General features: G+C 32.5%; 1 protein-coding gene across 3 annotated transcripts in view; it reads left to right on the forward strand.

Annotated features, from left to right (window-relative positions):
• LOC131939794 (23 kDa integral membrane protein-like) overlaps positions 1 to 12,667 on the forward strand; it is a 54,952-nt gene extending 42,285 nt beyond the window's left edge. For all 3 annotated transcript variants that reach the window (XM_059298297.1, XM_059298298.1, XM_059298296.1), the window contains exons 2-9: positions 3,832 to 4,075; positions 5,685 to 5,781; positions 6,036 to 6,202; positions 6,629 to 6,703; positions 7,110 to 7,214; positions 7,868 to 7,945; positions 9,154 to 9,237; positions 10,316 to 12,667. In XM_059298297.1, coding sequence (XP_059154280.1) covers positions 4,019 to 4,075; positions 5,685 to 5,781; positions 6,036 to 6,202; positions 6,629 to 6,703; positions 7,110 to 7,214; positions 7,868 to 7,945; positions 9,154 to 9,237; positions 10,316 to 10,375 — 723 coding nt within the window. In that variant the 5' untranslated portion in view covers positions 3,832 to 4,018 and the 3' untranslated portion in view covers positions 10,376 to 12,667. The remainder of the gene's footprint in view (positions 1 to 3,831; positions 4,076 to 5,684; positions 5,782 to 6,035; positions 6,203 to 6,628; positions 6,704 to 7,109; positions 7,215 to 7,867; positions 7,946 to 9,153; positions 9,238 to 10,315) is intronic.
• The last annotated feature ends 547 nt before the right edge of the window (positions 12,668 to 13,214 follow it).

The following is a 13,214-nucleotide window of genomic DNA, read 5'->3' on the forward strand; positions in this document are numbered from 1 at the left end:
TTACAGTTGAATATTTTATAGTTTGATGTTTTACTGTTAAATATTTTATAGTTCGATGTTTTACTGTTAAATATTTTATAGTTCGATGTTTTACTGTTAAATATTTTATAGTTCGCTGTTTTACAGTTGAATATTTTATAGTTCGATGTTTTACTGTTAAATATTTTATAGTTCGATGTTTTACAGTTGAATATTTTATAGTTCGATGTTTTACAGTTGAATATTTTATAGTTCGATGTTTTACTGTTAAATATTTTATAGTTCGATGTTTTACAGTTGAATATTTTATAGTTCGATGTTTTACAGTTGAATATTTTATAGTTCGATGTTTTACAGTTGAATATTTTATAGTTCGATGTTTTACAGTTGAATATTTTATAGTTCGATGTTTTACAGTTGAATATTTTACAGTTCGATGTTTTACAGTTGAATATTTTATAGTTCGATGTTTTACAGTTGAATATTTTACAGTTCGATGTTTTACAGTTGAATATTTTATAGTTCGATGTTTTACTGTTAAATATTGTATAGTTCGATGTTTTACAGTTGAATATTGTATAGTTCGATGTTTTACTGTTAAATATTGTATAGTTCGATGTTTTACAGTTGAATATTGTATAGTTCGATGTTTTACAGTTGAATATTTTATAGTTTGATGTTTTACTATTTAATTGTTTTTAGAAAACGCCGCTCAAAAGTTTGTGTTTCCAAGATCAAACATCTCACCCACGTTTTTTATACTGACTGTCTAACATCACGTATCAGACATTGATCCGTTAAAATAGTCGTATGGTAGGTGGGGCAGGGCGGGGGGAGTGGGGGCGTGTATCGAAATGTCACACACAAGCTGAGCTCAAATAAGGATTAGAGTTAAGGCATCGTTGTACATTGTAATACGGGCATCGTTGTACATTGTAATAGAGGCATCGTTGTACATTGTAATACGGGCATCGTTGTACATTGTAATAGAGGCATCGTTGTACATTGTAATACGGGCATCGTTGTACATTGTAATAGAGGCATCGTTGTACATTGTAATACGGGCATCGTTGTACATTGTAATAGAGGCATCGTTGTACATTGTAATAGAGGCATCGTTGTACATTGTAATACGGGCATCTTCGTACATTGTAATACGGGCATCGTTGTACATTGTAATACGGGCATCGTTCTACATAAGACACACGTACTTCATCTATTGTATGGCGGCACTTACCTGATATAATATGGTAATATATAGAATAGAGTTGACTGCACAATAAGTAGTATATTAATAATAGGCATGTCAATTTGCTGAGCGTGATGGGTTATGGGACGTGTTAAGTAATAAATCAGTAGAATGGGTTATAGGACGTGTTAAAGTAATAAGTCAGTGGAATGGGTTATGGGACGTGTTAAGTAATAAATCAGTGAGATGGGTTAAGGGACGTGTTAAGTAATAAATCAGTGGGATGGGATATGGGACGTCCCATGATACAGTGCCACCACTTTACACCATCACGTCATACATAAGGACTGAACGTGTTTTTTTAAAACTGAGCGACTCCGATTGTTCGAAACATCAATGCACCCCAAGCGTCCAGTTGAAATGTCTGGATTAAAACTTCAAGTAAAAAATTAATTAAACTACACGCTTGAGTTCCTCTGTACACAGCATGCCTGGATTTTTTGGTTTAAACAACAACAACAACCCAGACAGCTACCAATTGTTTAAATATGCTCTTCTTCTTCGTTCTTAATTTAATGTTGGGAGGGATTTCTTCTTTCTTAATTATAATATGCTCTTCTTCTTCGTTCTTAATTTAATGTTGGGAGGGATTTCTTCTTTCTTAATTATAATATGCTCTTCTTCTTCGTTCTTAATTTAATGTTGGGAGGGATTTTCTCCAACACAATTAAGTATTGCTAGTCATCTTGTATGAGCAATATGGCCCGTTGATTCCGTTTTCAGCCTGCTTTTTTGGATTTGCCGCCATAGCCTTTGTCCAACCAAGAACAAACTACAAGGCAGCAGTTGTTTTTTTATTTTGAAGTTGTCTATACATTTCTTTCTTTGATGTTTGCTGTCCTCAGCTATTGAGACTCATCGGCCTGGGGGTTCGAACGCGGGACCTACTGAACCAGCACGTTTTGAGTGTTTTAGTTGAACGAAATAATGTGTTGGTCTCTTAACAAAATGTTAACCTTTCGAAATGAAATGTGTTGGTCTCTTAACAAAATGTTAACCTTTCGAAATGAAATGTGTTGGTCTCTTAACAAAATGTTAACCTTTCGAAATGAAATGTGTTGGTCTCTTAACAAAATGTTAACCTTTCGAAATGAAATGTAATGCTGGTCTCTTAACAAAATGTTAATCTTTCAAAACGAAATGTTGTCTTTAAGTTTTATGACAGTTACGACATAACAATCTAATGTTTCATCAAATTGTTACTAACAACCCTAACATTTTTTATCAGCCTGTTATAATTGTCCCCTGAATGTGCAGCTGTACTGAATTGTGAATTCGATCAAAGTTATTTTAAGCTTGTGGATTATAACTTGTTTATTGTCTGCTATATTTGTTTGAGGGTTATGTTGGTGATTCTATACATTCACTGTTGGTATCAGACTTCCACTCCACTCATAGAAGTAAAGGGAGCTAAGGCCTATATTTAATCCATGAGACCAGCGAAGGATAACTCTTGTATACTGTGAAATAAAACTAAAATTAAGTTGCCTTGCACTGGTATGTGAATCAGGAAGGGAAGACAACTCTAAACAACAGAAGGCCTGGTAGAGCTTTCAATTTTACACCGACATAAAGACATAGAGTCAAAGACTGCCGGGAAAAACGTGTTGTTTAGTGCCGACACGTTCGATGACACGATCGAACTCGATCGTGTTCGATTGTCTAGACGTATCCGGTTCACTGTAGGAGGGGGTGGGGGAGAAGGGGTGGGAGTGGGGGGGATCATTATTACAAGAATTCTTGTTACTTCAATACTTTTTTTTTTGGCTGTAGTTTTTAAAAGCACAGGTATAAATCAGCGAGAGCTAATGAAAGAAAAACATGCTAAACGTTTGGTTTAGAATAGATATAGAGGTTTGTTTTTGTTGTCTTGTTTAGTAGAGCTATAAGGGCGTTTAGGGTAGGGGTCGATAGGACAGGGGTCACTAGGGTAGGGGTCGATAGGACAGGGGTCACTAGGGTAGGGGTCGATAGGACAGGGGTCGCTAGGACAGAGATTAGGACATGGTTGTAGACAAACGTGTAGAGAAGCGCGGATTTACTTTACCACATAATTCACCTCCCCACCCAATTCACCTTACCACATAATTCACCTCCCCACCCAATTCACCTTACCACATAATTCACCTACCCACCCAATTCACCTTACCACATAATTCACCTCACCACCCAATTCACCTTACCACATAATTCACCTCCCCACCCAATTCACCTTACCACATAATTCACCTACCCACCCAATTCACCTTACTATATTAGTTACCTCCCCACCCAATTCACCTTACCACATAATTCACCTCCCCACCCAATTCACCTTACCACACAAGTTACCTTACCACCTGATTTACCTGACCCCATGGTTTTGATATAATATGGTATCCATGTCCTCGACTTTGTCAACATACAGCCATGCCATTATTATTTTAATATCCTACTGAAAGTGCGCAGCTTCGTATTTAATAATCCAGTCTTTGTTCACAAAAAAAAAAAAAAACGTCACGTATCTTCAAATATTTTAATCAAATTAATCTTTAATTTAAAGAATTATAAACAATAATTAATCTGAAATATCTTTACATTTTATTATATTTTATTATTTGCAGAACAAGGAAGATTCAGCACAGATTCGTCACATTTAATCAGCAAGTCTTCTCATCAACTCTACAAATTTCGTCTATAAAGTCTTACACTTTAAGATTTAAAAGCCGTTACTGAGATCTACGTCATCGCTCAGACATACGTCACCACAGAGTCCTGTTCTACGTCTGCTGAGACCATCACACGTCAAACATGGCCTGCGCAACAATTGGAAAATGTATTCTCATTTTGCTGAACGTTGTGTTTCTGGTGAGTTTGTTTATACAAGGATGTTGTTGTTGTGTGAGTTTGTTTACACGTGGATGTTGTGTGAGTTTGTTTACACAAGGATGTTGTGTGAGTTTGTTTACACGTGTATGTTGTGGTTGTGTGTGTTTACATGTGGATGTTATGGTTGTGTGAGTTTGTTTACACGTGTATGTTGTGGTTGTGTGTGTTTACATGTGGATGTTGTGTGAGTTTGTTTACACGTGGATGTTGTGGTTGTGTGAGTTTGTTTACATGTGGATGTTGTGGTTGTGTGAGTTTGTTTACACGTGGATGTTGTGTGAGTTTGTTTACACAAGGATGTTGTGTGAGTTTGTTTACACGTGTATGTTGTGGTTGTGTGTGTTTACATGTGGATGTTATGGTTGAGTGTGTTTGCACGAGGATGTTTTCGTTGTGTGAGTTTGTTTACATGTGGATGTTGTGTGAGTTTGTTTACATGTGGATGTTGTGTGAGTTTGTTTACACGTGGATGATGTGGTTGTGTGAGTTTGTTTACACGTGGATGTTGTGTGAGTTTGTTTACATGTGGATGTTGTGGTTGTGTGAGTTTGTTTACACGTGGATGTTGTGTGAGTTTGTTTACATGTGGATGTTGTGGTTGTGTGAGTTTGTTTACACGTGGATGTTGTGTGAGTTTGTTTACACGTGGATGTTGTGTGAGTTTGTTTACACGAGGATGTTGTGGTTGTGTGAGTTTGTTTACACGTGGATGTTGTGTGAGTTTGTTTACACGTGGATGTTGTGGTTGTGTGAGTTTGTTTACACGTGGATGTTGTGTGAGTTTATTTACACGTGGATGTTGTGGTTGTGTGAGTTTGTTTACACGTGGATGTTATAGTTGTGTGAGTTTGTTTACATGTGGATGTTGTGTGAGTTTGTTTACACAAGGATGTTGTGGTTGTGTGAGTTTGTTTACACGTGGATGTTGTGTGAGTTTGTTTACACAAGGATGTTGTGGTTGTGTGAGTTTGTTTACACGTGGATGTTGTGTGAGTTTGTTTACACAAGGATGTTATGGTTGTGTGAGTTTGTTTACACGTGGATGTTGTGTGAGTTTGTTTACATGTGGATGTTGTGTGAGTTTGTTTACACAAGGATGTTATGGTTGTGTGAGTTTGTTTACACGTGGATGTTGTGTGAGTTTGTTTACACAAGGATGTTATGGTTGTGTGAGTTTGTTTACATGTGGATGTTATGGTTGTGTGAGTTTGTTTACATGTGGATGTTGTGTGAGTTTGTTTACATGTGGATGTTGTGGTTGTGTGAGTTTGTTTACACGTGGATGTTATAGTTGTGTGAGTTTGTTTACATGTGGATGTTGTGTGAGTTTGTTTACATGTGGATGTTGTGTGAGTTTGTTTACACGAGGATGCTGCTGGGCGTGAGTAGAAATATCGTCTTGAGACACATACAAACTATTAGCCCAGTTACATAGTCTAAAAAAACCGGACAGTTTTACCGACGATTTGAAGCACGTATTCTTATATATTTATTTGTTATATAATTTACCTCAAAGTTTGATATAAAACGTGTTCGAATGTTTATAATAAAACCTACCTGAATCAGTGAATGTTTGATTTTAATGCAGATCATAAGTTTAGGTTTGGTCGCTATTGGAGCTATTTTGGCGTTTATCCCTGGCACTGTCTTGAAGTATATGTTGGACGCTGCAACTAAAGCTGCAAGTAAGATTTTAGTTTTATCGACAAACTAACGAATTAAAAAAGTGTATCTACCAACATCTTCTTTTAAGCTCACAAAGAACACTTGAAATTTCACATTTAATTCTACTCAACATGTAATCTACATGTTTATTTTTTAATGTGTGTGCAGTTTCAGAAAGCAATCATCCTATTTTTTTCAACAACTACTGATAGACTGTATCTAAATTTAATAAGAGTTAATCCATCTAATCGTTTAATCCAATTTATTTTTGCAGGCACGGCTGGCTACACTATGCCCAAGGATGTCAACGATCTCAAAGACCTGCCCATGGTGTACGAGGTCGGCGTGGCTCTGTTTATCCTGGGGCTTGTTCTGTTTGCCATTAGCTTCATGGGATGTTGTGGCTCGTGCAGTTCCTGCTGCAAGTGTCTGCTGCTGGGCGTGAGTACATACAAGCCATTATATATATATATATATATATATATACAGATATATAGGCCTACATACACACATAGGGTCTATATGAAGTTTTTGTTGAGAAAACCTCCCTTTATTACAAAATCTTGTATGGGCCTCTGATAACATTTGTATATGCCTAATTTAGAGGCTTATTCAGAGACTAATAAGAATTTGCGTACCTTTCATTGGCCATGAAAAATAACATTGAAATATGTAAAACAACTCCAACAAAATATGACAGCAGATTACAAAGCGGAAGACTGGGAGGGGGAGCATCAACATTTTACAAAACGACTGCTGGTCTTATTTTTTCTTTTAAGCCCAAAGACAGTGATTTTTTTAAAGACATACTCGGATAAGCAGTTAAAGAGATGAACTAATTACTAATTTACTATCTTTTCATACCAGTTTGCCCTTGTTATGATTTGCCTGATGATTGCCGAGCTTGTTGTCGTCACAATGTTCTACGTGCCTAGCTCTCCGGTACGTAAAGATAGGCTTAGTTAAAAGTTTAAGTTGCCTGGTAGGCAAGTTTAGTTTGTCTTAAATAATTGAATTGTGATGAAGCAGACCTAATGTATTTGTGCAAGGTCTAGTTAGAGCCACACAAATTTTGATCACCCAAGTAACTAACTACTAACTACTAACTACTAAGTTATATTATTTATAATAATTAATATTATAGTTATAATTTTAAATTTAATTTAAATTAATTATTACCACTTATAAGTATTGTAATTAATATTAAATTATATATCTGTAGTATTAGAAAGTGTTTCTGCTCTATTCACAGTCTATTAAATTATAAAACTTATAACTTAACTACGGCTTACTAGGTTATTAAGTGACAATTCTAGTTCTGTTTATTTAATCTTACTTCTAAAATCAGATCCATTCAACCATCCGGACAACCCTGAAGGATAAAATCAAAACCGACTATAATGAAAATGGAACTGACCCATTTAGCCAGTCCATAAACCTTGTCAACCATTATGTAAGTTGAAATATAATTTAAAAAATGAATAAGTGTTTAATGAATTTGGCTTGAAAACAGATGTAAAAAAAATGTAATTTACTAATAATGAACTTTAGTAAAGTGAGTATAACTGATAAAAATACCAATCTACTTCAACTTGTTTTAGTACTAGAGTTTATATGTTTAGATCAGGCTATAGATTTTGACCTTAACTGTTATAATTTGTTTATGTATCAAGTTATCGATTTTAAAATGTATTTTTGATATTTGACCACTTGAAAGAATATAATCAATTTTAAATATATTTCAGTATAATTAAAAATAGATGTATCTGGTTAAAAAGCATTTTCCCTATAACTATAACTCATACCACTTCAAATACAGTACTCTAATTCATTAGAGGTCATGGCTTCAATAACGATGTTAATAAAATACCAAATAAAGATTTAGCTTAATTTGAGCTTTAGTTATAGGAAGCAGATTAAAATTAAATAGTTTAAAATATTTTTAAAAAGAAAAAAACCTTATTAAAAATATTGTTTTTGTATTCCTTTTTATCTCTACAATTTACTCTAATTATTAAAAGGATGCATCTATAAAGATAAATGTTTGTATTCAATAGAATTAATGGGGCTATAATTTAAATAGCTTACAATTGTTTACATCAACAGTTTGAATGTTGTGGTATTGATGGTGAAAGTGATTTCATACCCAAGTCTCATCGTTCATGTGACAGCACAAATAAAAATGTGAGTTTACTTTTATTTTCTTATATTAAGGGTGGACTAGGCCACAGGTGCACAAGGAAAATCCTGTTCACCTGGAGTAAAATCCTGGTGGGCCGTCAGGATTGTTGCTGGAATATGCTTATTAACGCTTTTATTTATTTTTTGTGTTTTATTCAATTAACCCTTCAGATTTGTTATTTTGTTATTATTATATATTGCTATTTGTAAAATGACTTTGTAAGAATTGGCCCTTAACCTTCATTGGAAAATAAATTAACTATTCAAGTTTAAGTCAGAAGGAGGCAGCAAGTTTTGTTCCTTTCCTGAGACACTTTTACTGAACCAGTCCTCCTCTGCTTATGTTATTTTTTTTAAGCCTTCTGTTCCCTTTGGTGATGATCCATTGAAAAGTATCAACAAGAACAACTATTGAGATTCTCTTATAATATTGACATCTCACAGTTTGTTGGCATACTGTAACTTGGGCAGTTTGTCTCTTAATTTTATTGATGAGAAACAGATTGTTGCATTTTGATTCTAAACTGATGTATAATCAATCAAGCGGGGGCTCAAAGCAAACAATTCTGAAAAATTACTGTGATCTTTTCAATTATTTTATATAGCCTTGCATTTTTTCATTGTTCTTCTTGTTACAAGTCACAATCCAGTTTTTTTGTTTTGTTTGTTTGCAAACTAGAACTACTTGAAGCTAATTACAGTATATATATATATATATATATATATATATATATATATATATATATATATATATATATATATATATATATATATATATATATATATATATATATATATATATATATATATATATATAGCCTGTATGTGTTTGGCATACATATAAAATAATAAACGTTTGATGTTTAAAATTAGAACTAGATAATATGTTTGTAACAAACAGAATTATCAATATCAAGTCTCTTGAGTTGTGGTTCCTGATATGTTTGAGTTACTCAACATAACTGAACTTTTAAGACAATTTGATAAAAATATACAGTATTATTTTTTATGAATACACCTTAAATGTCTCTGTAAACAATTTTATCAGTGAGTGGTTAAGATTCTAAAAGGTTTTACATGGCCCTTGCTTTGTTCTTTAATGTAATTAGTAAACTAATTTACCCATCTCACCCTTAGTTGTAGCTGCTTGTTACTAAAAAGCTGTACACAACCAGTTAGAGAAAATAAGCTTTATTTTACTGTATTTTCAGGGCTGTTACACCAAGCTGACAAACCTTATACAGGACAACATCATCTGGGCTGGTCTGGCACTTGGAGGTGTATTGGCACTACAGGTAAACATTTGGCACTAACTGTCTGCAATGTATGATGGTGGGAGCCCATGGTTAAGGTTAAAAAAGTCAACAAGCCCCTTCCCCCTTTTTTAAATTAATAAGAGGGGTCGGCGTGGTCGAGTCGGTAAAGCTCATGGTTGCAAAACCGAAAAGTCTCGAGTTCGAACCCTCGGGCAGATGAGGCTCGTTAGCTGGGGACAGCCACTCTTCTAGGAGAGACAACTCCAAAATTAAACAACTGCTGCCTTGTAGTTTGTTCTTGGTTGGACAAAGGCTATGGAAGCAAATCCAAAAAGAAAAGCAGGCTGAAATCGGAGTCAATGGCCTCAATGGCGCATAACCAGTCGACACGTAGCGCTTAATTGTGTTGGAGGCGTGGTCGAGTCGGCAAAAAGCTCATGGTTGATAAATTTGAACAAACTCTCGAGTTCAAAACTCACTGGCAGATAAATCTCGATCACCTTCAACACTAATAATTAAGAACGAAGAAGAAGAAGAAGAAGAAATTAATAAAATGTAAATAATTGCAGTCTTTGAAAATATAATTAAGTTTTATGAGACATTAATGTAATGCACTTTATGAGATTGTCTCTTACTTAATGTTTTAAAAAAAGGCCTAAATACATTTTGTAACTACTTGAATTACTTATTACTTAATTCAGTTTTAAGTTCACTCTTTGAATAATGGTATTACAACGATAACAGTACTGTAGTCATGGACATACATGCTGTTTAGAAATTACATTACAGTTAACCAAATATATAAATATTGTTGTATAATGTTAGGCCTAATAATAATATAATTTAACTAGATTCAGGAAAATGTATTGCTAAACTTTCTAAATGGCAACCAGTTAAATTTAAAAGATATTTGAATTCATTTACCTACATGACAAAGATTGTAGGTTTAGTTAAATCTATCATTTATTTGTTTCCAATAAAATCTTAGTTTTTAAGTTGTCCCACCATACAATATCATGTTAATCAGCTGTTATGGTGCATTGGCTACTCCTACCTATAACTAATAAACCAATGAACTATTAAAATCTCACCATGTTATTTTATTTTTAATTTTCAGCTGATAGAAGTTATATTTGCTGTGGTCATTTTCAAGGACAACAAGATTTCTCCCATTTAACTTGACCGAATCAGGAGAAGACAACTTGTTACAGGTTGAGTCAGATTGTGATAACTGTACAAACATTCAAAGTTTACTGTTGGTATACACACCCAATCAAGTTTTACAGCCCTAAGTTTTAAGAATTGTTTCTGTTACTTATTCATTGATAGGTAAAATATATGTTTATTGTAAAGAATTTTTGAAAATTATAAAATGACTGTAAAGCAAATCATTTACAAAAAAAAAAAAAAAACTAAATTGGGAAAAAAAAAACCACCTGGTAGTTTTATATTTTAGATATAAATACACAGCTGCAACAACTATGTTCAGAATTGTTATATCAGTATTTGTTTTAGTTTAAAAGCTTGTGCTAGAGTTTTAGTACTTATAATACCCACTTCTTCTGCCAGTCCCATGCAGTATTAAAATTTGTTTTTACTAAAATAATCAATTTCTGTAGGTTACTGATTTGAAACTGCTATTTAAAAAATAAATAAATTTCATTCATTATTGTACATTATTCTTCTGGAGTATTTTAATGTTTTTAAAATGCATTACCTGCTATTTGAAGGTATGCGTGTTGGGTTAAAGATTTTTACTTTATTTTATTCTACTAATATATCTTTAAGAATCTCTTGTATGGCTTTTAGGTTGCTTTTTAAAAAAAATCAATTTAATTTTTAAATTTTTCATAGCCGGCAGTTTATAAAAGCTTGTGAAAAATATTTCTTACAATGGAAAATTAAATTTACATTTTTGGAGTGAATTAGTTTCCTTTATCTATTGAAGAGATAGTATCCTGTAAAAAATAGCAAACTTAAATTAAAAAAAAAAGAATTGTAATGGATTTTATTATTTAATTTTGTGTGTGCTGAAATAGGCTTTTATTCCAAGCACCAATACTGTATATAAATAGAACTGATGCACTAAAAAGCATGCCGTCCAGTCAGTACAATTTTACAACTATTATTAGAAAAAAAAAGTTCTGTTGATAAATAAAGCATTTGATCAGTTCCTGTGATAAATCTGTAAGCATAAAATTATTAAAATAAATTATTTCCTGTATATTCTTTGTTCCTTTTAAGCTTCAAGTCATAATATGTAATAATAATGATATGTAGTTATGTTAAACAAATATCTTTACTTTATGGACATATATGGATCAAAAATTATTGCAGAGTTACAAGGTTTTGCCAATCTTGAGTAAACTTAATAACTTTTATAAATGTGATTTTCTCTAAAAGAATTATATTTTATGTTATAATTGCAGCTGAAATTAGAGCTGATCTCTTTTATTATTACTTATTATTGAAACATTTACTTAAAGTTTAAACAAATTATTTGTTGGCAGTTGGTTAATAGAATAATACAGCAGCTGTTAGTTTTATTTAAACCTTTTTACAACCAGTGTTTCTTTCAGACATTTTTCTGTGGGGGGGGGGACACTGATAAAAGTATATATTTTATATTTAAATTCCATTTTGTTCAGGGGAACTCTGTTTAGAATTATTTTGAGAACAATTTAAACCATTCCACTGTTTCTCATTTTTTAACCTTCTATAATCTGTTTTGTAAATTTTGAATGATGAATTTCATTGATAATGTTTGCCAATGTTTTAAAGCTTAAAAGCTTTGTAATTTTTTAAAATTTAAAAACAGAAAACAATAGTACATAACTTTTACAAATCTATTAATTGCTTAAGAATATTTATCAAGTTTTTGTCTTTCTGTTTTTTTTTTCCATTTTGAATGAATACTTTTGACTTATTGAAAATTAATAATAATAGCTTTAATGAGTGTAATTTTAAAATACTAATTACTTCTCAAGATATAAACAGTTTTACCATTTGAATTTACTGTGGGATTAGTCCCTAAACCTGATTTGAACTGTGCCTTTTACCTACTGCTTAATATAAAAAAATCCTCTACAAATATTTTAATACGCCTTCAAAGTAATAATTGCATAAACACGTTTCATTTTTATTTCTTAAAAGCAGCTATAAACTAATTGTTTTAGTTTTATTAATCTTTTGTGCCTCTATATTTAGCTGGTGTTATTTAATATTAGATCCCCTAGGCCTGTATATTTAGTATAAGTAGTAGGCAAAAATAGCAATAAATAAAGGCTTTGCATTCCGTCCAATCAAATGATTTTAATAAGCACTTTTCCTGGTAATGATTAGTTTTAATTACTTAATGTTTTTGAGTTTTATTTATTTGAAATTCAAGTCATTTTCTTGTAATTTTGTGATATTGAAATATTCTAGTAAACTAAATGTGCTTTAAACTAATTAAACATGTCTTTATACTTATTTGTATGTTGGTTTTTATGTTAAGTGATATTTTTATTATTAATTTATTAAAGTTTCACATTACTCTGGTGCAAAAGTCTTTTTTCCCTGTTGTTTTTACACACATTTCATATAGTTTATTTTAAGTAAATTATTCTTTGTGGGTCAGCAACCATACTTAAGGCTTTGGAAGATTGGTGCATTTGGTCAGAGTGTTGTTTTTTTTTTTGGTTTACAACTTACCTTTTTGATCAAATCTTTGGTCTAACCACTTTTTTTCTGTGGGTTCCATTTATGAGCATGTCTGCAGTATATTTATTGTCCCTATCCTTTATCAATGATTACATTCACAAGATTGTTTCTGGTCACCTAATTTTGTCAATATCTCTTTTCACGTTTTGTGCTAGTTTAACTAGTAATTTTTTCAAGCTAAACAGTGTTCAATATTTCTTTAAAAAAATGGATTAAATCTGTTGCCCACTAAAATTTGTTGCCCACTAGTGCCACCGTTTCCTACAAGTGCCACCACCATCTGTTGCCCAGTAGTGTCACCATGTTGCCTACTA

This window comes from Physella acuta, unplaced genomic scaffold, assembly GCF_028476545.2.
Source record: "Physella acuta isolate Inbredline_101_S28 unplaced genomic scaffold, ASM2847654v3 ptg000294l, whole genome shotgun sequence".
Lineage (NCBI taxonomy): Eukaryota > Metazoa > Mollusca > Gastropoda > Physidae > Physella > Physella acuta.